Source organism: Balaenoptera acutorostrata, chromosome 19, assembly GCF_949987535.1.
Source record: "Balaenoptera acutorostrata chromosome 19, mBalAcu1.1, whole genome shotgun sequence".
In the NCBI taxonomy this organism is placed as follows: domain Eukaryota; kingdom Metazoa; phylum Chordata; class Mammalia; order Artiodactyla; family Balaenopteridae; genus Balaenoptera; species Balaenoptera acutorostrata.
Window position 1 is genome coordinate 63,749,078 of NC_080082.1, and position 23,865 is coordinate 63,772,942.

Consider the following 23,865-nt stretch of genomic DNA (forward strand, 5'->3'; position numbering starts at 1 on the left):
ACAGAAAATAAACTTCCCTAAAGTGTAACGGGTGTGACATAGGGCGGAATGGAGGGGGAGAATAGGGCTGGAGTCCGCGAGGCACAGGAAATAAGCTGGGCGAACAGATATGCAAGCCCTAAAGGAACCAAGACCTTTCCCAGGCAAATCTCGTTTCCTCCAAACACACCTCGCCCTTAGAAGAAATGGGCGGCAGTCTGCGAGAAGGGTCCGTCCGGCTTCTCTCTAGACTCGAAATGGTGCAGGAGCTTAAGAGGACACAGGGGAGGGCGAATTGAGAGGGAGCTCCCGGGGTTAGCCGAAGGTTTCCGAACGTGGCTGAATGGAGACCGAGTGTTTCCGAAGAGATTCGAAGCGTGCATGGGCCAATAAGAGGGAAGCTGGCCGCCCTTCGGAAGAGTGTTTCCGGAGAGTTCCGAAAATGTCCGACCGAGCCTGCTGCCTTCGTCGGGAATAGCCGAGGGCCTACGAAGAACGTGGAAGCACCCGAAGTCCTTGTGTGGTTTAAATAGTTCACGCACTAACAAGTTCATTCATAAAACAATGTTTATTGAGCACCCACCCTGTGCCAAGCTCTGAGTGGCAATATTGGAGAGAAGCCGTTGAGGAAGGGGACTTGGGACTTCTGGAAAGGGACACACTCGGAAATCCAGCCGTGGAGTTCCGAAAACACACGAAGGGCCCTCGGAACTGTACCACTCCGCGTTGAGAACACGCCCTCGGGTCCCTAGCCGAAGAGTTCCGAAAGTCCCCGAACGGTTTGAGACTGACTGGAGGAAATAGCCGAACGTGGCCGAGCTGCCTCGGAGGCTGGCGGAAGGAGGCGGGGACAGGCGACGGCGCGCGCGTACCCTGAGAGGAAGCGGAAATGCGTGTTGCTATTAAAGGCGTCGCCCCGCCCCCCGCCTGCCTCTTTCCGTATCCGGCCGCCGCCACGAGAGGAGGTGAGTTGCTCCCGCGTGACCGCCTCTCGCGCCTGCTGCCGGGTGTCTGTGCCCTTGCCTGCCTGTCTCACTGTGCCCCTCGCGCTCTTGGCTTCACTCCGGCCCCGCCGCCTTAGGTCGCTGTGGATCCTCACCTCTCGTTCCTCGTAGTTAGTCTCGGCCGCCCAGGTTCAGCGCCGCCACCTTAGGCCTCCCAGCCCCGCCTGGCAAATTTCTAGGCGCTCTCGGCCCACGCGGTGCTCCCATTCGCCAGGTCCCCAAACGCACCCTTTCTCTGTTGTCCGGCGTCGGCCTGCTGCTCCCCTGACGTTTTCCCGCGCCTCTTTCTCCGCAGCTGCCGCCATGTCCGCGCATCTGCAATGGATGGTCGTGCGGAACTGCTCCAGCTTCTTGATCAAAAGGAATAAGCAGACGTATAGCACCGTAAGCGGGGCTCTGACGCGTGGGTCGGAGGGAGGGACCTTTACGATTGCTGTGCCCCCTTCCTCTTCATGACCGCGATGCGTCCTCCTCAGGAACCCAATAACCTGAAGGCCCGCAACTCTTTTCGCTACAACGGGCTTATTCACCGCAAGACTGTGGGCGTGGAGCCGGCGGCGGACGGTAAAGGGGTCGTGGTGGTCATGAAGCGGAGATCCGGTGAGCATTTGCCCTGGCTGGGCCCAGGCAACAGACCCCCCATCCGGGGCAGGGGGCTGTGGTTTTTCACTGTCGGGCCGCGGGAGTGATTCTGCTATTGGACGGAGGATTCCTGGGGTCAGGATGTTTGCCTGGGAGGCTGGTTCCTCTCCAAGCTAGCCCACTAGCTATGTGAGCTTATCATCTAAAAAGTGGAGAAATTAAAAGCACCTGAACTCCGCTGCGTGCTTGTCAGGGTTAAATTACAGGGTTGCACGGTTTGATGACGTTTTCAGAATAAATCCTTGAAGCAGGTGGAAGTCTGCCTCCACCGGTGGGAAAATTCAGGTAAACAGATGGGGAGCCGCCTTCTAGCTCCCGCACAGGAAGTGACAGCTTGGGTTTGAAGCAGTAGTTTGGCTCCCATTCTGGCTTCGAGGATTCAGAATGGGGCGCTCAGCATCCCACCTGCCTGTGTCTCAGGCACAGACAGGCCCTTTTAGAGTCTTAGAGGAGGTCAAGGGGAGGCAGGGGTGCCTCTGGGTAACAGCTGAGTCATGGTATCGCACCCGCAACACTTTTGTTTGTAGGTGGGCAGTGGGTTTTAAGAGATAGGAACGAGCTTTTTCCCGGGTCCCTGATGAGGACTGGTTTCTCTTTGGGTTCTGAGTCCTGTGTCCTGTTCAGTGACAGCAGCCGCCACGTCTGCTGCCTTCTGTTCTCAGAGGGAAGGGGGTTAATCTCCCTTCCAGAAGCACAGACCCAGGAGCAAGCAGTTGCTTATGCTTTTGGGCTTCTCAGGTTTCCACACTCCTGAGAACCCTGTTCTGGTGCGCTGGGTCCCAAAACCTTTGCTTTCCCTTCTTGGATTGTTGGGTGGCTTTTCCTGGGCTGTCAGGAATCGGGTTGACCTGAGGAGGTAACATGGGCTCTCCTCTGGGGTCAGAAGGCTAACATGAAATCTCCAGTATGGTACAGGGTCTTCGGCATCTGGGGGGAAACCCAGGAGCACAGGATCCTAGCCAGGACCCCATCAGGTCTTTGGCGCAATAAAGGGGGTGTTTTCCTTTTTATCCTGGGCAGGGGAGTCCAACTCCACCTGTGCACAGGTGAGGGACAGGTGTTTTCCCCAGGCCTCTTCTTACCCCTGGTCCTCCTGTGGCCCCACATCACCCCAGCCTCACAGCTTGGCGTTTCAGACACTTGTTGCGGAGCGGGTAGCTAGGGCCCAGGAGGGTGCGGAAGGGAGAGGAGCCAGAGCTGCTTTCTGGGGAGCGCTCGCCACCTGGTCAGCGTGGTGCCAAGTGCCCACCTCGCCCAGGCTCTCCTTGGAGTCACACAACTGTGCTTGTGACCTTGGGCAAGGGAGTCCTGGTCCCTTTGCCTCTGCTTCCCCTTCGGTGCAGTGAGATGAGCAGTGTTGTGTCTCAGGGACAGGCTGGGGAGGAGACGCCTATACAGGTGGAGGGCCTGGCCTGTGGTGGTTCTCGCCATCGTCCTGTAAGTTGATGCTTGGAGATGGGGCTGCCTCCCAGGCTGACACAGTCTGGGCACTTGGGTTCTCTGGGTGGGACTGTGCCCTCACCCCGGGGGTGGGCACCAAAGGTCCAGACCGTCTGACCCCTGGGGCCCCTCTTCTCCCCACCACACCAGGCCAGCGAAAGCCAGCCACTTCCTACGTGCGGACCACCATCAACAAGAACGCCCGGGCCACCCTCAGCAGCATCCGGCACATGATCCGAAAGAACAAGTACCGCCCGGATTTGCGTATGGTGAGTGGGGGCTGGAGAGCTGATGCCAGGTGGTGGAGGCGACTACACAGCGGGGACCCAGGGAGCCTGGCCAGTGCTGTGAAGGACGGCCCTCCGGTGACTGCGCTCTGGGGAAGAGGGAACGTCGCCCATCTGGGAGGCATGCGGGGGTGGGGGGCACAGCTGGTGGGGTGGGTGACCTGAGCCCGCCTTGCCTCCCAGGCTGCCATCCGCAGAGCCAGCGCCATCCTGCGCAGCCAGAAGCCTGTGATGGTGAAGAGGAAGCGGACCCGCCCCACCAAGAGCTCCTGAGCGATCTGTCCCCTTCCCCAATGCAATAAAGCTGTCAGCTGACTTGCCTCAGCCTCCTCGCCTTCCAGGCTGTGTCCCCAGGGGCTCCCCTACCAGCCGGCAACACACGGTCGTCCCATTGTCGAGTCTGGAGGGACCAGGTCCAGGTGGGGGAGCTGAGCCCCAGCTTTCGTGTGTGTCCTTGGCCCATCGTTTCTGCCCATCACGGAGGGCTGGCGTTGGTGTGAATTTTTACATTCGACGCTCAGAGGTGATTGTTCAGTACCGCAAAAAAAGGAACTGCAGGTTAAGTAAGATCTAGAATCAGCGTGATCCCATACTCTGCTAATGCATGACAAAGCTTCAAGAGAGACATAAAGTGGAGATTTTTGTTTTTTTAACGTTTAGTCTAAGGTTCCTGAGGGGTGGGCATCTAGACCAAGGGTCAGCGCACGTTCTGTTGTGTGTAGTTCTGTGGCCTGTGTCACAGCAGTGTTGGCAGTGTGGCCTTTGAAGGAGGAAGCATTTACGGTCTGGGTCTTTGCTGTCTGGGACCCCCGCTGTAGACCGTTTCTTCCTCCTGGGGTGGCCTGGAAACCCCAGTGGCAGCTGGGGTGAGGAGCAGGCTGGCCCTGCCCTCCCACGGCAGGTCCTGGGGCAGCTCGGCCTCTCCAGGGGGCTCTGCAGGTGTGAAGTGAGCATCCTAGGACTTGGGGGTGGACAGGGCCCTCAGTATGCCGTGGCCGTTGCTTCTGGGCCCAGAACTGCACTCACGGGCACCAGTGCAGCTCCTGAGTCCAGAAGCCTGTGGGACTCTGTCCACAACTGGGGGAGGGGAACATGAGCTGCACCAGCCACCCAGGAGGAAGGTGGCAGCCTCGGGCTTTCTGCCAGCAAGTGTGTCCTTACACAGCCTTTTTCTGGCGAGGAGCCCACCTGGCCTAGCGTGTCTGCCTCCGGCTGCACTGGGGGTGAGCCCAGCGTCCCTGCAGCTCTGGCCCTCACGTGCTTCCTGCTCTCAGCAGGTGACTGCCCTCCCCACTGCCTTCAGCTGCTCCTGGCCGCCCTCCGGCCCTCCCCCAGGCTGCGCCGCTCTGTCTCTTCAGAGGTCTCTTCTGACCGCTGGCTCTAACGTAGGTTCTCCTAGTTGCTTCCTTGTGTGTATTACAACCGTGACGTGGGCTCGTGGGCACTGCCTCTGGGCACCTGCCTGGGTCCTTCTGCCAGCTCAGCTGCTAGCTGTGTGGCCTTGGGCAAGTAACTGGATCTCTCTGCCTCTCGTCAGAATTACGTGGGCTAAGGCAGCGGTCCCAAACCTTCTTGGCACCGGGGACTGGTTTTGTGGAAGTCCCTTTTTCCACGGACTGGGCGAGGGGAATGTGGTTCAGGCAGTAACGCGAGCGATGGAGAGCAGCAGATGAAGTTTCGCTTGCCCGCCGCTCATCTGCTGTGCTGCCCAGTTCTGACAGGCTGCGGGCCAGAATTGGTCCACGGCCCGGGGTTTGAGGACCCCTGGGTTAAAGAATGCAGGTAAGTGTGGCAATTAGCTGTTGGCGTAGTGTTTTAAGCCTGTGACAAGCTGGATGGCGTCTCTGTAACTCTTCAGATGGGCCTGTGGCGTGCGTGTGTACACATATACGTACACACACGTACACTTGAGGAGTGACTGTTTTCTCTGACTGCCCCAGATGCCCCATGAAGCAGATGTCATCCCCACCTTACAGATGTAGAAACCGAGGCTCAGATGGGTAAAGGTCACCCACGTCATTGCTCGTGGTGTGTTTCCTGTGCACCTATTATGTGCCAGCCACTATGCCATGGGCCAAGGATTCAGGTCTCTGCCATCCTGAGGACCCTGTGCAGAGACGACAACCCTGCCCCCACTTCACAGCTCTGTGCTGGGGCCCAGGAGCTCCACACACCCAGACAGTTCCTGACCCCCCTCCCACCCCGCTGCCCCCTCCAGCCTTCCTCAGTGGGCGTGAACCTGATCCCTTCCTGCCGAACCCTCTTTCTCCCCTGGACCATCCACCTTCACCCCACGGGGGTCTGTCCTCAACCCAGCTGGAGTGGCATCCTTAGTTCCAGGTGGAACTTAGGCAACTTAACACCTGCTCAAAACCCTCCCATGGTTCCCATCCCACTGCTAGTGGAAGGCAGCCCCCTAGCCTTGGCTGGTCGGGCCCATCTCCACCCGGACGCCCAGCCCCCTGCTGTCCACCCAGCCCACGCGGTTCTGCCTGGGAGCGTCTGCACTAGCTGTTCCTCTGGAAGGTGCTTCCCCTCAGGGAGCCAGGGCCTCTTACTCTGACATGTTGCAGGGCAGTGAGGTCTCCTGACCACTTTTCTTCCCCTTTGGCCAGCATCCGGGTTCTTAGTTCCCCGACCAGGGATCGAACCCGCACCCCCTGCAGTGGAAGCGCCAAGTCTTAAACTTTGGACTGCCAGGGAAGTCCCTCTTCTGGCCACTCTTAAAAATCAAAATCCTCCCCCCCCCACCCCGGCTTCATTTTTCTCCACAGCACTGAAGTCCATCTAGCGGGTGTGTCCTGTGAGCCAGGACAGCCCGGCACCCAGCGTACCAGACGCACACAGCGCTGAGCATCTGCTCCCCGCCGTGGCGGCCGGCCGTCAGATGGTCCGTCTCCTTGTCTGCCCCAGAGCCCTGCTCCTCTAGGCCCTTAGCCCACGTGGAGTCCGGCTGGTCACCTGAACCCCCAAGATAACTACCTCCCTCTGTGGCCTGTTTCCTCCTCATAACACAGCCTCACTCAGTCTGTGGACCTCTAGCCCTGCGGGTGGCCGGGCCATCGGGGGTGGCTGGGCTGGGGATGCCATGCCGGGGGTCTGGATGGCACTTAGGGGAGGTGGAACCAGGAGGGCTGGTGGGAGGGAACAGGTCTCAGTCTTGAGGCTCTGCTGCTGGAGCCCAGTGCTGCAGGCATTCCAGGCCTCAGCTTCCCATCTCCCTCCTGGGGAAGGAGAGAGCCTGGCGGCAGGTGTGGTTTGTATGGGGGGCCATCTATGCAAACTTTGTTTTCTCACAAGTGATGTACGTCGGCATGGAAATTGGAAAAGCAAATAAAGAATTAATACAAGATTTAAAAAATCATAAATACCCAGACACATCATAGTAAAAACGCTGAATGCCAAAGACGGGGAAAATCTGGAAAGCAGCATGAGAAGAGCAACTCACATGCAAGGGAACTGCAGTAAGACTCACTGCTGGCTTCTTAGCAGGAACAGTGGGGCCAGGAGGCGGTGGCATTACCGGCAAGTGCCCAGAGAGATGCCCGCACCCCTCCCGTCCCCCACCACCCACAGCATCCCCCTCCAGTTCCGCGTGCCAGTTCCTACGCTTGGGTGAGTCACTAGTCTCTCTGCGCCTCAGTTTCCCTACAGGTGAAACAATAAGGTCGTTTCTAGCGTCTGATTCCTCAGGGCTCTGCATTGCAGAGATCCTGGTTTGGTTTGCTGCTGTTGTCTCCAGTGCTGATCTGTCTGCAGAGTGTAGGGCGCGCCCTCGGCAGCTGCCCCACACAGGGTCACTCAGAGCAGTGGAGACTCAGCGCTGAGACATGCTCTGTTCATGGGAGGGCCTGGCCTTGATTATAGTTCCATCTGCACCGATACCTCAGATACCTCAGGGCTCCGTCACTCCTCAACCTCTGTGCCCGTGACACGTGCATGTGAATAGACCTTACTTCCTAAGGCCCTTGAGGTTAAATGTGCAGAAAGCTTGTAACATGGCTGGCCAGGACAAGCCCACAGATCTTCCTTGTGTGAATGAACAGTTTAGTATAAATTATCTTGAGCAGATGGGCTCAAAACAATCACAAATGTCCTCCCGTGTCTGTAACTGTTCGCACACCAAACAATGCTCGTGTTCTTCTGAGCACTTTGAGGACAAATCCACACACGCTAGTGCCTGTGGCTCTCGGTCTGCATGAGTTCTGTGAATACACCGCTGTGTCCTCGGCCGCATTCCCTCCAGGCTGTTTCTTCCCAGTCCAGGAATTTAAAAAATCTCTTTGTTTCTCTTGTAGTCATTTGCTGTAGTAAAATCTATTCTTTACAGTCTTTCATTATGAAAATGACATGAGCACGTGGTTTGGAGACGTGCAAGGAGCCCCGGATCCCAGCCCCGGATCCGACCATGCCGCCTGGCATGTGGGATCTTAGTTCCCTGCCCAGATATTGAACCCGTGCCCCCTGCAGTGGAAGTGCAGAGTCCTCACCACTGGACGGCCAGGGAAGCCCCTTGTGTTTCATCTTGAAAACTGTTCACAGTCATCCACCTGTGGGCCTTGAGCACCCCAGGCCTGCTGAGTTCACCCTGACTGTATGTTACCCCCATGGCCCTTGGCCAGGTTTTCACAGCAAAACCAGCACATTTGTTTCAGCACCTTCACTTAGCGTAGCATTTATGGAGGAGATGCACCCAAGGGCGGCGGGGACACTGTATTGTCTTCACGATTTCTGTGTAACTCCAAAACTGTTGTAAAAAAAAGTCTTTTAGGGCTTCCCTGGTGGCACAGTGGTTGGGAATCCGCCTGCCAATGCAGGGGACACAGGTTCGATCCCTGGTCCGGGAAGATCCCACATGCCGTGGATCAGCTAAGCCCATGCTCCACAACTACTTCGTCTGCACTCTAGAGCCCATGAGCCATAACTACTGAGCCTGTATGCTGCAACTACTGAAGCCCATGTGCCAAGAAGCCACTGCAATGAGAGGCCCGTGCACCGTAGCAAAGAGTAGCCCCGCTTGCAGCAATGAAGACCCAATGCAGCCAAAAATAATTAAAAAAAAAAAAACTTTTAAAGATAGACTAAGATAGTGTTCACCTCTCAGGTTGAGAAACACCCAAAAGTTGGGTAAAAATCAAAGTGCACTTAGTGAGGCCGTTGTGGGGGGGATGGGCACACTTACATCACTGACAGCGTCAATTGGTACAAACCCACGGGGAACAGTTTGGCCATATCGGTACAGAATTACAAATGAATGTGCCCTCTGGCACAGGGATGTCACTTGAAAAGGTTGACTCTGTTCCTTGTGTGCCACGGGATCCACGCACAAAGGTCATTCCTTCCAGCTCAGTGTGGCATAGCTGAGGGCAGGGAAGGGCTGTGAGTGCTGCAGGACAGATGGCCAAGATGTGCTAAGTTGAAAAGCCCAGGTGCGATGTGCTGTGTTATACACAGATGAAACGCAGGACGTAAAAGAACATACGTTTATGGTTTATGGGAATTCCCTGCCGGTCCAGCGGTTAGGACTCCACGCTTTCACTGCCGAGGGAGCGGGTTCAATCCCTGGTCATGGAACTAAGGTCCCACAAGCAGCATGGTGTGGCCAAAAAATAAAAATAAAATAAAAAAAATAGAAAGAACATATGTTTAAATTTGCTTATGTTTGCATAGAATTTCCCCAGAAAAATACACAAGAACCTGCTGACACTGGTTGTCCCTGATGAAGGGACTTGGGTGTTGCGTGTGGGGAGATGGGAATGAGAGGGAGCCGTTTCATTGAAGAAGCTCTTGTTATATTTAAAATTTTAAAAAAGTCAAGTCTTTGCTTGCTTTTTTTTCTTAAGTCTTTGTTTTTTGAATGGGTAACATGCACATGGTATTCCAAGCTCTCTTTCTTGGGACAGTATTTGCAGGTGCTGATGTAACCTTCCGGAGGCATTCGATGAATATGCAAGCAAATACACATCCTATTTATTGATTTATTTTTGGCTGCGTTGGGGCTTCGTTGCAGTGCACAGGCTTCTCATTGCGGTGGCTTCTCTTGTGGAGCACAGGCTCTAGGCACGCGGGCTTCAGTAGTTGTGGCACGCGGGCTCAGTAGTTGTGGCTTGCGGGCTCTAGAGCACAGGCTCAGTAGTTGTGGCGCACGGGCTTAGTTGCTCCACAGCATATGGGATCTTCCCGGACCAGGGCTTGAACCCATGTCCCCTGCATTGGCAGGCAGATTCTTAACCCCTGCACCACCAGGGAAGTCCCACATCCTATTTAAAACAAAATTAAAACAAACAAAGACAGAAATGGTAGCCTATCTTGTACAGCATTTGCATGTTGCTCTTTCTCATGTATTTTGGAGATTGGTCCATATCTCATAATGAGCTTCTTCATGTTGTTAAAATTCTGAAATATAGCAGACACAGAGAAAAGCACACAAAACATATTTGTACACTTCCCTCCTGGGCTCCCTACTGGCTAGAGGTAACCAGTGTCCTGAGCTTTAGGGAAACAATCTTGCTTTTACAGCTTTACCACCAAGGTGTGTGTGTTTCGCAGCACAGCTTGGTTTCGACGGTTTTGGAATTGTGTGCGAAGGCATTCAGACTGTGGGTCTCCTGTGACTTGCTTGTTTGCCTGATGCTGAGTTCTCCATGCTGCGGGAAGTAGTGATGGCCCACTACTTTTGTGTTGTATAGTGTTGCTCCTTGAATGTACAAGCATGTTTATACTGCTTGCAATTAGGACAAATGTGGTTTTGCAGCCCATGGTACGTGTGCAAGAAGGCTGAGTAATGAGATACTACTGCGTCCCCACGTGACTTTTACCATTTCACGCTCCTGCCAGGGTCGCACTGTGGGCCAGGAGAGTATGTATCCGTGGCTCTGCAAGTGGCGTTGTCAGATCTTATCACTGTGGCAAGTTTCACGGGAGCATAGTGGTCTCAACTTTGGTTTACACTGCACTTTCCCCATCACTAGTGATGACAGGAATCTTTGCATGTGCTTGGTAGTCGGTGGGATTTTCCCTTTTGTGAAGCATTTGTGCAAGTGCTTTTGCTAACTTTTGTGTTGTTTCTTACTGATTTGTAGGAGCTCTTTATACATTTGTTTGGATTTGTCCTTTTCGACTGTATGTCTTGCATACAACCCCACTGACTTGTCTTTCATTCTACTTTAGATAAACAGAAGTCCTTGATTTAAAAAGTTAAATCAACTTCTCTTATACTTTACACAAAGTAAAATACACTGTTTTAAGTATATACTCTGTAAGTTTTCTTTATTTTTTTATTTTTTTATTTTTTAATTTATTTATTTATATTTGGCTGCGTTGGGTCTTCGTTGCTGTGCGCAGGCTTCTCATTGTGGTGGCTTCTCTTGTTGGGAGCACGGGCTCTAGGCGTGCGGGCTTCAGTAGTTGTGGCACAGGGGCTCAGTAGTTGTGGCTCACGGGCTCTAGAGTGCAGGCTCGGTAGTTGTGGCACACGGGCTTAGCCGTTCCGCGGCATGTGGGATCCTCCGGGACCAGGGCTCGAACCCATGTCTCCTGCACTGGCAGGCGGATTCCCAACCACTGCTCCACCAGGGAAGCCCTATACTCTGTAAGTTTTGACATCATTCTGCACCCTTGAACCCCGCCATAATCGGGATCTGCAATGTGCTCATCACACCCAAAGCCTTCCCACACCCCTGTACACTTTACCCTCCCCGATCTCAGCCAGCCAGTCATCTGCTTTTGGCCATTAGTGACTAACTTTGCCTGTTCTAGAATTTCGTATCAATGGAATCAAGTATTTTGTATTCTTCCATATATGGCTTCACTCAGCATGTTACTTTGTTTATGAATGTTTAGCTAAGTAGTATTCCACTATGTGAATTCACAATTCCTTTACTCATTCATCCATTGGTGAACATGTGGGTTATATTTCCAGGCTTTGCTGATCACAAAGGAAGCAACTGTGAAAACCAGGCTTACCAGGCTTTCCTTTCTCTTTGTATTTTATGATCATTTTTGACACTGTGTCCTAAGGCCCGGCACAGAGCCTGACAGAGGGCAACAAAATCTTTGGCCTCCCCATCTGTGCCTTCGTTGGTTTCTGCCAAGACGGACCACTCCCTACTTTCCCACCAGCCGAGAACCCCGACACTTGTCCGGGTCTGCGGCCCTTACCTGACCCTCCGTAACAGTCCAAGAGGTACAATGACCAGCAGGTCTGCCCTCCTGCAGATGAAGGAACAGGGCAGGGAGAAGGGCCATGCCGCGGGGCGCCAGCTGCGTGCAGGAAGCTGACGTGCGCCGGTCTCCCGCCCCCGCCCCCGGAGTGGGGGCAGAACCTGTGACCACGCTGGAACGTGCTCCTGCAGTCAAGTTATCACCCGGGGTTCATCAGCTTCATCTAATCAACTGGGTCCCACAAAAGAGGGCCGTGGGGTGAGAACCCCGGCAGCTTCTAGCAGCTGGGGATAGCCCCAGGCCCTACAACCCCAAGAAACTGAATCCCGCCAACTTTGAGTTTGAAGAGGACCCGAGAAAGGAACGTGCCCGGTGGATCCTCAGCTTCACTTCTGAAACCCGAGCAGTGACCAGCCCATCACAGCAACTTCCGACCAACACAAACTGTAAGACAGGTGTCTCCTCAGGCCTGGGATTTGTGATATGTGATACAGAAATCCACAGGAACATGTTCTGTTGGCTAGAGCTGGATCAAGTGCCCCAGCGCACGGCAGACAGACGGGGCTCCCACACCCACTGCCCGGCCACTGTGCCCATTTCAGGAGAACAAGGGCAGGAGAGATGAGCAGCAGGCCCGTGCCTGGCACTGCACCCCTCAGACAGAGGGTGCCCCGACCCCAGCAGGAGGCCCGCGGAGCTGAGGGCCCTGTGCTCAGCCCGCGAGGAGACTCGGGCTGGGGGGCCCGCTGCTCAAAGCCAGGCTGGTGGAGGCAACAGCAGCTGCTTTTCCAACTTTATTTAGAAAAACAAATCCAGGTCCGAGTGCCCCCGTGCCCTCCCCCACCCCAGCCATAACTTAAATAACTTAGAGACAGAGTTGGGGGCAGGCGGGTGGCGGTGGGAGAGGGAGGGAGGCGAGCCCGCTACAGCCGCCGCAGCGCCCGCTTCTTGTCCGTCTTCTTCTTGGCTGCCAGCTTCTTATCACGCTCGCCCGCGTGCTTCTTGGCCATGGGCCCCTCGGCCCCTCCTGGGCCCCCGGGGGCCACGGGGTCAGCGGAGGAGGCCACAGCCCCGCCGGCCTCGTCCCTGCCGCCGCTGGGCCCGCCTGCGCCCCCGTGGATCTCGGTGAGCAGGCGCGCGCGGGCGGCGTACTCCTCGTAGTTCTCCAGGAGCAGGCGGCCCGCCTCCTCGTTGAGGGCAGACTCGGGGTTCGGGTGGATCAGCAGGCACTTGATGGTCTGTGGGGAGAGCGCCAGGGTCAGGGGGGCCCCCCAAGCCTCACACGGCCGGCCCTGCAGCCCCCGCCACCAGTGACTCGCCCCAGCTCATTCAGCAAGTGACGGGGGGCTTCCCTGGTGGCGCAATCATTAAGAATCCGCCTGCCAATGCAGGGGACATGGGTTCGAGCCCTGGTCCGGGAAGATCCCACATGCCGCGGAGCAACTAAGCCCGTGCGCCCCAACTACTGAGCCTGCACTCTAGAGCCCGCGAGCCGTAACTACCGAGCCTGCGCTCTAGAGCCCATGCTCCGCAACAAGAGAAGCCACTGCAATGAGAAGCCTGCGCACCGCAACGAAGAGTAGCCCCTGCTGGCTGCAACTAGACAAAAGCCCGCGCGCAGCAACGAAGACGCAATGCAGTCAAAAAAAAAAAAAGGAAGTGAGGGGGACAACTTAGGAACTAGCAACTAGACAACTAGCTCTACATTACACTACAGGAAGATGCTTAAAGCTAGAGCTATCGCTGGCTTTAACAGGAATCTCAAGGGCAGAGGCACAAACCCTGGCTGGACAAGCTGTTAATACCCAAGAGAAAGGCACCAGGGCATAAACAGAGACTGATGCCCGAGGACAGTCAGAGGGTGGTCCAAGAAGGAAGTGAGTCTTCAATATTCCTTAATACGCCCTTTTTTTTTTTAAATTTTTATTTATTTATTTATTTATGGCTGTGTTGGGTCTTCGTTTCTGTGCAAGGGCTTTCTCTAGTTGCGGCAAGCGGGGTCCACTCTTCATCGCGGTGCACGGGCCTCTCACAATCGCGGCCCCTCCCGTTGTGGGGCACAGGCTCCAGACGCGCAGGCTCAGTAATTGTGGCTCACGGGCCCAGCTCCTTCGCGGCATGTGGGATCTTCCCAGACCAGGGCTCGAACCCATGTCCCCTGCACTGGCAGGCAGATTCTCAACCACTGCGCCACCAGGGAAGCCCAATCCGCCCATTTTAACTGCAGAGTAAATCGAGGCTGAAAGGTGTGACCAGCCAGCCCCCAATGGACCCTTCTAAGAGGAGTCTACACAGACAGCTGTGGCCCCTAAGCCGTGTTTGTTTTACCTCCACTTTCATTCTAAAAGGGAACACAGAACACCCCAGGAACCCAGAACTTGTCTGGCCTTGAGCAGGTGAAATGCTCTCTCACCTGTAAATGGGGGCAGTAACGAGTACTCTCCAAAGCACCTGGCCCAACACACATCACTGATAATCATGAGGGACCAGGATCACACCCTAATTCTGACAACTGCACCCCACAACCAGACTTCCCCACAGCTGCCCTCCCATGGCTGAGCCTGGGCTGGGCCCCGCACTGCAGGCGCTAGGGTCGCTGGGGACACTTGGGGTTATTCTGTGCGTTCATCTCTGGTGTTGCTGGCAGGCACCACTGGCGCTCCAGGGAGAGGAGGGAAAGGTCTGGGGTCTGTTTACCTTGGTGCTCAGTCCTCCCCCGGGCCCTGGAGGAAACCCCAATTCCCCATCCTCCCTACCAACTGCCCCAGGGGCTCATTAGAAATTCAGTGTTTGTTCTTTTAAATTTCACCTTGTGAGAGGGGTGGAGAGGCATCAGGTGACCTACATGCTTTGAGTGGCCTATGGGGACCCTGGAGCACGAGTCGTCTGGCTGTCTCCACCTCCGCTTGGCTGAGGTGGGCCCGGATGGTTCTCCGCGGGGTGGTCCCTGCGGCAGGATGTGCAGCAGCTTCCCCGTGGCCACCCACTAGGTGCTGGTAGCACCCCCAGCTGTGACAATTAAAACTGTCCCCAATGGAACAAAACCCCCCCTGGCTGAGAAACAACGGAATGACAATGGTGATGGTTGTACAAGCTGTGACTACTGAAGCACCAATGAACTGTACGCTGCTGGATACTGGAAAGTCTATCTTCACCCTAACCAGATGCTTGACTTGTACCTGTCAGAACACTACCCCGCTACACAAACCCATCACTTGTTCCACAGCAAAGGCAGCTGGGCACTGCCAACCCTTCCACAAAAGCTGGAAATCTGGATTCTTATGTGGAAGCCCCAACCACTTCAGCGTTGACTTTAGAAGAGAAACAAGGCTCCGTGGCTTGGACATCATTGGGACGCGCCCAGAAGGGAGGCCCAGGCCCAGGCAGAACTCACCAGCAGCACGTGCCGGATGCCCAGCTCAGCTGTCCAGTCCCTCTTGAGCACGTTGACGCAGATCTCACCGTTGGCGCCCACATTTGGGTGGAAGATCTTGGTCAGGAAGTAGCCCTTGGGCGGGGAGGCAGGAAAGTCCTTCCCCAGCAGGAGTTTCATGCGGAAGAGGCCTCCGGCATATGGGGTCCCCTCTGGAATGCAGAGAGGGGGACAGCGTCAGGAGGCACAGGCCTTCCAGGCACCCCCAAAACCCAGTCTCCACGGTCTGGCTGCGAGGCAAGTGCCCCACCGCCTCCTCCACCAGACCGGGGGGTTCTCGAGAGGAAGACAGGCCCAGGTTCCCAGGGGGCCACAGGCACCATCCCCAGCTGACTGACTGGTGGGCCCCACCCACAGATCCCTCTTCATTCCCAAGTGAAGGCACAGCACACCCTTCCCAAGAGGCACAGACACACATGCCTACTCAGCTCCTCGGAAAAACATCTATGTGGAAGCCTCTCAGGCAAATGTCAGGACAGTTGTGTCCACTCCGTGGTCTTCCCTGCTGCAGCAAACACTGGGAGCTGTTCCAGACCCGTGGCTGTTCCTCGTGCCCCAGCCCCCACGTCCAACCCATCACAGCCTGGGCAGCTGACCTCCAGGTCCACTCCTGAATCTGAGCCCACCTCCAAGTCCAGCGGAACCACTTCTCTCACCTGATGGATGCCCATGGTCAGTGGCTTCCTGACCAGCCTCCAGATTCTATCCCCACCCTCGCCGACATCAAAGTGAAGTCTGAAACGACCCACTGGCCCGGCTTTAAACCCTCCAAAGGCTTCCTTTCCAGACTCCTTTGAAAAGAGGCCTACAAGCCCTAAAAGATCTGTTCCCTATAAGCTTCACAAGTCATTTTTCTTCTGTTCCTCAGGAAGTCTTCCCTGACCCCCTCCCGACAAGTTCAACTCCAGACTAGGTCCTTCATCACATACTCTTCACTTAAATCGTAAAAATTCAACTGGTAACTTAAATGTAGTGCATGTGAAGCGACCTGCTAAACCACTCTGCAAGATCAAACGATCCTCTGTAGTCATTTGGTTATTACTGGTATCTCCCTGCAAGCCTGCATTTGGCTTGTTCTCTGCTTGGTCCCCAGAGAACCTAACACTGGTGGCAGGAAGGAGTTTGAGATGATCCAGCCTCCCCTCCAGGCCTTTGCTGACACTTCTCCTCACCTGGCATCCTCTTCCCAATCCCACTTAATTCCTACCCATACTTCAGGATGGAGGAAACACCCAAACCCAGGTAAGGCCCCATTATATGCTCTCCTGGCCTCCAGAATTTTTCTCACAACACTTACAGGGAAAGTATACACAATTACTTGCCATTTCTAGTGTCCTGCCCTGCATACTGCGAGCACCATGTGTAACAGGTGTGCCTGTCATGTCTACCCTTGCGTCCTCAGGGTCTGGCAGTCCACCCTACAGTGGGAGCCTCCTATCCTTGCTCTAAGATTGACGAGAATCTAGGAAGTGCACCTCTCCCTCTTGTTCCCACACTCACCAGGGCCCTCGATGGTGACCTGCAGGTCAGTGAGGTCCTCCTCATTGGGAAAGACCTTGATACCGTCAGGTGGGTCAGCTGTCAGTGTCGTCACCTCCTTGTACACCAGGCGGATGATATGGGGGGGCAGGTTCTCCACGTTGGAGTTCTAGGTATGGAGACAAGGGGGTGAGCCAGAGGCAGAGCTAGGGCCCGGTGCCTCCTGCAGGATCTAGGATGCAGTGGCACCCTAGTCTTACTCCTGCAGTCCCAGGCTGTCAATCACCCCGAGCTCCCAGAACCCCCAACCCAGGATGCTTCAGACGACCGCCCCAAGCTGATCTCCCACTAGAAATAGGGCGGATTGCCGAGGGCTTGCGGATGACTCCACTTTCCCCAGAAGACCCCAAAGCCCGCTCGTAGCTCCGCAAGGCCCCCCAATGATCCCGGGCAGGCCCGAGGCCTATGCCGGTCCCCCCTCCCCACCTAACCTTGGTAAGACCACCCTGGAAATCCCAACTCGGGCCTGAAGACGGCGGCGGCGCGTCGTTGTTCCCGAAACACCCACGGGCGGGCCAAAAAGCCCGGAGCTCGGCCGGGCCCTCCCCTCCCGCCCCGCCTACAGGAGGGCCCCTGGGCCCATCTCAGGCCCGGGATACCCATGTGGGCCCTCCAACCCCCCAAGCCGCCTGCGAGAGGCTCCTGAGACCCCCGCCTCCTTCTCTGGGGAGGGCCCAACCACCCCTCCCGGGCCTGGACGCCTCGCTCACCATGACTGCTGCCGGCCGGGGGCGGGTCCCCCCGGCCCCCTTCCTGCGCTCTCCGGCCGCCGGCCGGGGCGGGGGGCCCAACTGCTGCCGCTGCGGCCCTAGCGAGGCCCCGGTGGCCCCGCTCTGCTCCCCGCTGCCTCCAACGCCCGCCGCGAACCGCGCCCGCAGCTCCGCCCACCCCCGGTGCCCGGCCGCACTAAGCCGACCGCGCGCGCACCGCCGCTCTTTTATATCCGCCCACAGGCCGCGCCCCCTCGCGGCCCCCTCTCGCCGTGCCTCGACCCGTGACGTCAGCGCGCACGGCCCTCGGCGTTCGACGGGCTCGCTCCCTTCCAGCAAGCTGCGGGCCGAAGTTGGGGAGGGGGCGCTCCGCGGGCCGGCCAATGAGGGTGCGCGGTGGTCGGGGAGGGGATCCGGGAGGATGGAGTGGCGGAGAAAGGGAAGTAGAGTGGAAGAGGACGTGAAGGGCGACGCGACCGCTGATTGGCCCGTTTGAATGAGACGCTGGCGCACGCGCGCGCCCCGACGCCCAGGAGATCACGCACGCGACTAACGGTCGGCCGTGGAGCCTGGGCAGGACGAAGGGAGGTGGGACTCTGGCGGTTTAAAAGGACGATAGAAGGCGCGCCGGCCAATAGGGACGCGCAGTCGTGGAGTGGCGTCACGAGACGCGCGCGGGCCAATCCTTGACGGAGAAGGCAGTAAGGGGGTTGGGGGGCGGCGAGAGAAATGGTGAGCGACCAATGGGAGCCTTGCCTAGCGCGGACCCAGGCGCTCGCAGCCAATGAAGTTCGTTGGTTTTGTGTATGCAAATGAGTGTGCGCGGATGCCCGCTCCCCTTCCTCAGCCGGGAGTGGGGGTGGGTGCTGGGAATCGTTGTACGTTTTTTTCCGAGGCGCCATTTTGTGCTGAGAATGACCTGTGACCTGCGTGGTGTGTCCCGGAGGTTCCAAGACCAGTCAGCCCGGCGCTGAAGGCTTAGACGCCTGGCCGTCCAGTGTGTGACCTCTGGCCCCAGCCAGGCCTCAGTCTCCTCCTGTGAGGACTGTGCCCGAGAAAGAAGGAAGAGCCCCCAGCCCTTGTTGAGGGCCTGGCCCTGCCTGTGACTGACCGCGGCTTCCCGCCAGCCAGGCCTCGCCGGGACTCCCTTTCCCTGTCTGGGGAACCGGCCCAGAGCGCCCCGGGCGGCCCAGTGTAGGCGCCCTGAGAGCGGGAGGCCCGGGAGCTGACCCGCCTCCTCGGCTCCTGTGCGGTGCGGCCGCGGTGCCCCCCTCAGGCCCTCTCTGCCCTGTAAGAGAGGGTCCCGACAAGACCCCTCAGGGGGCCCCAGCCTCTGGAACAGGGGCCAGGAACGTGCAGAGACGCCCACCGCCGTAGCCATGACTAGTTTGTGGCAGATTGGCCGCACGCGGGCATCCCACGCGCCTCGCCTTGGGTCTTATCCCGCCAGGTGCAGAGGAGTCCGGCCCAGTTAACACTCGAGAACCCTGAAGGAAGAGAGGGGTCAAGTGACTTGCCCAGCTCCCCCCCCCCACTTGGGACATGGCGGAGGTGGTGGTCAGACTGAGCTGTATCTCAAAAGTCCACCCAGCAGACGTAACTGATGATGGTCATGAGAATGGTGGTGATCGATCCGGTGCTCGCTGGGCAGGGCACTGTTCTAGTTTCTTTGCATGCTTCATCTCATTGAATCCTTGCAACAGCCCTGTCGGGTGGATGTTATGATTCCCCTCTGGACACCCTCAGTCGTTCAGTACGCTTTTATTTTTGAGCACCTATCATGTGGCAGGCAGGATGCTCTGGGGATATGGCTGAGCGTAAAAGGAACAAAATCCCTGGGCGCTCAGGGAGCTGACATCTTTGTGGGGAAGCCAGACAGTAAACAAGTAAGTATATCCTATCATGTCAGCGAGTGATAAAGACGTAGAGGAACAATCAGTCAGGGCCGAGGGCATAGAAAGGGAGGGGTGGGGGCTGCTGTCTGAGGAAGGATCACTTGGGCTCCATACGAGAAGGTCTAGGGGAAGAGCATCCCAGAAAAGGGAACAGCCCGTGCAAAGGCGAGGCGAGGGGATCGCCCTTGGTGTGTTTGGGGCGCCACCAGGAAGCCAGTGAGGGTAGGTCGGATGGAGGTGCTGAAGTCCGAAAGGTAAGGGGGGGCAGCGGTTACGTCTCTCGCCAATGCCGAGGTGGGCGGTGTGTTGTCTTCACGTCCTGGGGAGCCATTGGAGGCTTTGACAGGACGGTGGGCGGTAACAGAGAGGGAGGCGAGCAGCTTGGTGGCAGTGGCGATGGGAGACGTGATGGGGATCGCTGACGTCGACAGGACCTGAGGGAGAAGGAAGGAATCGCCTGCACCTTAACATTGGGGTCGGCAAACCTTCTCAGTAAAGGTTTTTGATTTTGCGGGCCATCAGTCTCTGTCCCCCCGTACCCAGTTCTGCTGCCATAGCCCCGGAGTAGCCAAGCGCATGTGCAGATGTAGGGGCTGGCTGTGTTCCCATCAGCCTTTGTTTACAGAAACAGGCAGTGGCCGGGGTTGGCCCGCAGGGAGGCTGCTTTTTACTGACCCCTGTGAAATCCCAACAGGCCCCACCCCTGCTAAGAACTTTTCAGGCGCCCCCAACACACTGCGTTTCGAATGAATCCCAAACTCCCATGAGACCCATAAGTACACTCTCCCTGAGGCCCCCTTGGCCTCTTTCTGTCTGTCTCCCTGCGACAAGCCAAGCTCTGTCTGACCTGAGAAAGTTTACACGGGAGTGCCCTGTGCCAGGAGAGCCTTCCTCCTCCCGCTCTGTCCTCCTCATGGCCTAGGCTCAGCTTAAAATGTCGCCTCTCGTGGGACTTCCCTGGCAGTCCAGTGGTTAGGACTCCTCGCTCACTGCCAAGGAACTGAGTTCAGTCCCTGGTTGGGGAGCTAAGATCCCACAACCTGTGCAGCGCGGCTGGGAAAAAAAAAAGTCACCTCTCAGAGCAGCTTCCTCACCCCCACTCCCATGCTCTGTTTACTTCACCCTCTTTGATCTTCCTGGTCCATAAGAATTTATTATTATTTGTTTGCTTACGTGTTTGTCTCTGTCCCCCGATGAGTGCAGCCCCAGGAGAGCAGGGACCCTGTTCTTAGACTCTAGCAGAGTGCCTGACAGATCAAGGTGTTTGTTCAACAAGTATTTATTGAGCACCTGCTGTGTGCCAGGCACCGTTCTGGGTGCTTGGGATACGTAGGCAAACAAAGATCTTTGCCCTTGTGGGGCTTACTGTGGTGAGAGAAGACAGACACAGAAGTGAAATGTAATAAATAAAATACATGGTATGTTAGAAGGGAGCAAGTGCTATGGAAAAAGAGAAAAGTAGAGCAAGGGAGGGGCTCAGGGTGTGCCAGGTTGTGAATTTTAAGCCAAGTGGCCAGGGAGGCCTTACCAAGCAGGTGTCATGTGAACACAAGTTTGAAGGAAGGGAGGAAGTGAGCTATGTGCTCATCAGGGAAGAGCATTCCGGGCAGTGGGAACAGCTGGAACAGAGGCCTAGCACGTGCGAGGAACTGCAAGGAGGCTGGTTTGGTTGGAACAGAGTGGGCAAGGGGGAGGGTGTGGGGGGCTGAGGTTAGAGAGCTGTATGTGTGGTCGGAGTGGGGGAGCCGGTATCATTCAGGGCCTTGAAGGCCGTGGCTAGGACTGTGGTCTTGTCTCTGGGGGAGTGGGGTACCACGGCAGGGCTTTGAGCAGCGGAATGCTGGGGTCTCACTCTGACTGCTGGGCGGAGAAGAGAATGAAGGGGGGTGAGGGCGGAAGCAGGGAGGCCAGGCAGGAGGCTGTTGCAATAACCCTGAGAAGAGATGGTGCTGGTGGTCAAAGAAGATACATAAACGGCCAGTAGGCACATGACAAGATGCTCAGCATCATCAGCCGTCAGGGAAACGCACATCGGAACCACGGTGAGCTACCACGTTACACCACCAGGGTGGCTGTAATCAAAAAGTGAGGTGATAAGTGTTGGGGAGGATGTGGAAAATTGGAACCCTCACACAGCTGGTGGGAATGAAAAATGGTGCGGCTGATCTGGAAAACAGTCTGGCAGTTCCTCAGATGATTAAATCTAGAGTTACCATATGACCCAGCAATTCCACTGCTAGGTATATACCAGAGAAATGGAAACATGTCCACGTGAAAAGTCATACGCAGATATTCATAGCAGCATTATTTATAATAGCCAAAAGTGGGAACAGCCCACATGTTCAGCAACTGGTGAATGGATAAGCTAACTGGTATTTACTTACAATGAAATATTATACAACCATAGAAAGGAGTGAAGTACTGTTATCTGCTACAAAATGGATGAACCTCCAAAGCGCTATGCTAGGGGAGAGAAGCCAGTCACAAAGGACTACATGTTGTATGATTCCTTTTATATGAAATGTCAAGAACAGTCAAATGCATGCAGACAGAAAGTGGATTAGTGATTGCCTAGGGCTGGGGGATGGAGAGTTGATAGCTAATGGGTAGATTTTCTTCTTGGGGCGATGAAAATATTCTAAAATTGTGGTGATGGTATAGATGCACAGCTCTATGAATATACCAAAACACTTTAAATTGGTGAGTTTTATGTATGGCATGTGGGTTATATGTCAGTAAAGCTGTTATTTTTCTAAAAGGAATTTTTAAAAAATACTGAGATGGGAGGAACTGAAAGAAGGCCAGAGGGGTGGAGAAAGAGAGAGAGGTCTGAGGGAAGAATGTTCTGAGCCGGTAGAGGTAGGCATGGAGGGGCTAGGCTTGGTGGAGCCCTAGGGAGTCAATGAGGAATTCTCACCGGGACGTGTGAGTGGATTTGGTACTGATGTTGAGATTCTGGCTCAGGGCTGCTGGGTAGAGACTAGATTGGAGGACCCAGAGTGGAAGCAGGAACTCCAGCAGGGAGTTGGTCGTGGGTTGGGCTGGTGTGGTGGCTGTGGCCGAGAAGTGGTGGCCTGGTGATGGGCCTTTTGTGTTAGTTTGGGAGACTGGAATCTGCAGGGGATGCGCTGGGGGAGGGCTGTCCTTACTTTCCTAAATATTGGAGACCTGGAAACTTACTTTTGCTCAATGAAACCCAAATGGTCCCTTCAGCTTGAATTCTAGCTTCAGAAATTAATCTTCATTTCTTCTGTTCATCTGTATTAAATCACTAAAGAAATACACGCTTGGAGGGAAATTCACACAGTTACTGCAGTGCAAGAAGTAAAAGTAGGAGGTGCAGCTCTAGCTCTCCTTCCACTCCCGCATTCGCAGTCCCACCCCCTCAGGTACCCGCTGTTAATATCTGGGTGTCTTCCTCCCCACACTGCTTGGACGTTTACATTCCCACACATCCTCCCTGGGCAGCATGTACAGCGGTCCTTGATAAGAACACGGGAGTTTCTAGCATTCTCCAACTAACGGGTGTTTACGCCGGTCCAGTCTGTGGCTAGAAGCTGCAGTGAGCATCCTCAAACGTTTATCTTTGGGCAAAGGTGTGAGCTTTCCTGAAGGAGAAATTCCTAGAAGTGGAGCCTCAGGATCAAAAGAGCATGAGTGTTTGCAGTTCTGCCAGGTGGCCCTTGGCAGGGTTCTAGTTATTTAGATCCTCACCGTTAGGCTCTGATCCATTGATTCAAGAATTCATTTAGAACCAGCTGTTTGCCAGGCCCTGTTTCTGTGTGCTTGGGATACATCAGTGACCAAGACGGGAAGCAAGACACCACCTTCCTGGGGCTTCCATTCTGGTGGGGAGACAGATAAACAGTAAGCGCTAAACCCAGGGTGGCCAACTGTACGGGGTTGCCCAAGATGCTGGACTTGCAGTGAGTGCCAGCACTGGGAAAGTCCTGGGCTAGTGGGTAAGAAAAGTTGGTAGTATAAAAAGATATTACTATAAAAATTAGAGCAGTTAAGGTAAGGGGGTTTAGGAACACTGCGGGGAGTGGGGGAGAATTTTAGATGCGGGGAGTCAGGGTAGATCTTCATTGAGAAGGAAACAAATATTTAAAGGAAGCGAGGGAGCAAGTTTTGTGCTTATCCAGAGGAGAAAGACTATTCCAGGCAGAGGAAGCAGCCGATGTCAATGTTTTGATGCAGAAATGAGCCCGAGTAGTAGCAGTCTTCAAAATATGTGCCAGTCATGGGCAAAGGTGCCTCATCTTTCATCGGCATTTCCTTTCTTCCCACTGAGGCTGAGCGTCTTTTCATGAGAAAATGCCTCCATCTTTATTTCTGAGTTCACAGTCTGTGGTTGCTGATGTGTTCTCTGCCCCTTAGTGGCCTTAATATTTTTAAGCAAGTTGACTGTAAGGCTGTGGTAGGTACTTAGCAAGAACCACTTTCCTTTGTGCCCCTGAGCAGAGGTTAGCGCTCTCCCCCAGTGAGAGGGGCCCGCATTAATTGCTAAATATGCCTGCAGTGGATCAGGTGCTCCCTCTAGTGACAGACGGCAGCAATGAAGCGCGTTGCTCTTATCCCGCTCCGAAAACCCTAGACCGCAGAGCAGAGACTTCGTGTTGGACAAAAGCAAGCTTTAGTAACTAGGGGCTTCCTATAACGGCCGTAAAACAGACACCTCTGATGCACATCAAGATTAAACAGAATAGTGCCTGATGCCGGCGAGGGTGGGAGCAAATGGACGTTCTCACGTACATGGACTTGGCAAGGCTC

At 55.5% G+C, this 23,865-nt stretch overlaps 2 protein-coding genes across 3 annotated transcripts; one reads left to right on the forward strand and one right to left on the reverse strand.

Moving 5' to 3' along the window:
- Positions 1-801: 801 nt before the first annotated feature.
- On the forward strand, positions 802-3,676 carry RPL28 (ribosomal protein L28). Of its 2 annotated transcripts, none has more exons than XM_007181352.2 (5): positions 802-944; positions 1,279-1,367; positions 1,460-1,583; positions 3,216-3,334; positions 3,536-3,676. In XM_007181352.2, the coding sequence occupies exons 1-5, from the start codon at positions 869-871 to the stop codon at positions 3,623-3,625; spliced, it is 498 nt and encodes a 165-aa protein (XP_007181414.2). In that variant the 5' UTR covers positions 802-868; the 3' UTR covers positions 3,626-3,676. The 2 variants fall into 2 exon arrangements, with proteins under 2 accessions (XP_007181414.2, XP_057389641.1); XM_057533658.1 differs by lacking the exon at positions 802-944 and adding an exon at positions 1,036-1,060.
- Positions 3,677-12,291: 8,615 nt separating this feature from the next.
- UBE2S (ubiquitin conjugating enzyme E2 S) lies at positions 12,292-17,734 on the reverse strand. Its single transcript, XM_057533652.1, has 4 exons — positions 17,198-17,734; positions 16,449-16,596; positions 14,910-15,100; positions 12,292-12,753 (listed from the first exon to the last, which is right to left on the reverse strand). The coding sequence occupies exons 1-4, from the start codon at positions 17,198-17,200 to the stop codon at positions 12,439-12,441; spliced, it is 657 nt and encodes a 218-aa protein (XP_057389635.1). The 5' UTR covers positions 17,201-17,734; the 3' UTR covers positions 12,292-12,438.
- Between the last annotated feature and the right edge of the window lie 6,131 nt (positions 17,735-23,865).

Coding starts and splice junctions, on each gene's coding strand:
- RPL28 (XM_007181352.2), top strand. CDS start 869: ATGCGTGTTGCTATTAAAGGCGTCGCCCCGCCCCCCGCCTGCCTCTTT. Junction 1,368..1,459: donor ATAAGCAGACGTATAGCACC/GTAAGCGGGGCT, acceptor CGTCCTCCTCAG/GAACCCAATAACCTGAAGGC. Junction 1,584..3,215: donor GGTCATGAAGCGGAGATCCG/GTGAGCATTTGC, acceptor CCACCACACCAG/GCCAGCGAAAGCCAGCCACT.
- UBE2S (XM_057533652.1), bottom strand. Junction 15,101..16,448: donor GGTCACCATCGAGGGCCCTG/GTGAGTGTGGGA, acceptor TCTGCATTCCAG/AGGGGACCCCATATGCCGGA. Junction 12,754..14,909: donor GCATCCGGCACGTGCTGCTG/GTGAGTTCTGCC, acceptor CTCTCCCCACAG/ACCATCAAGTGCCTGCTGAT.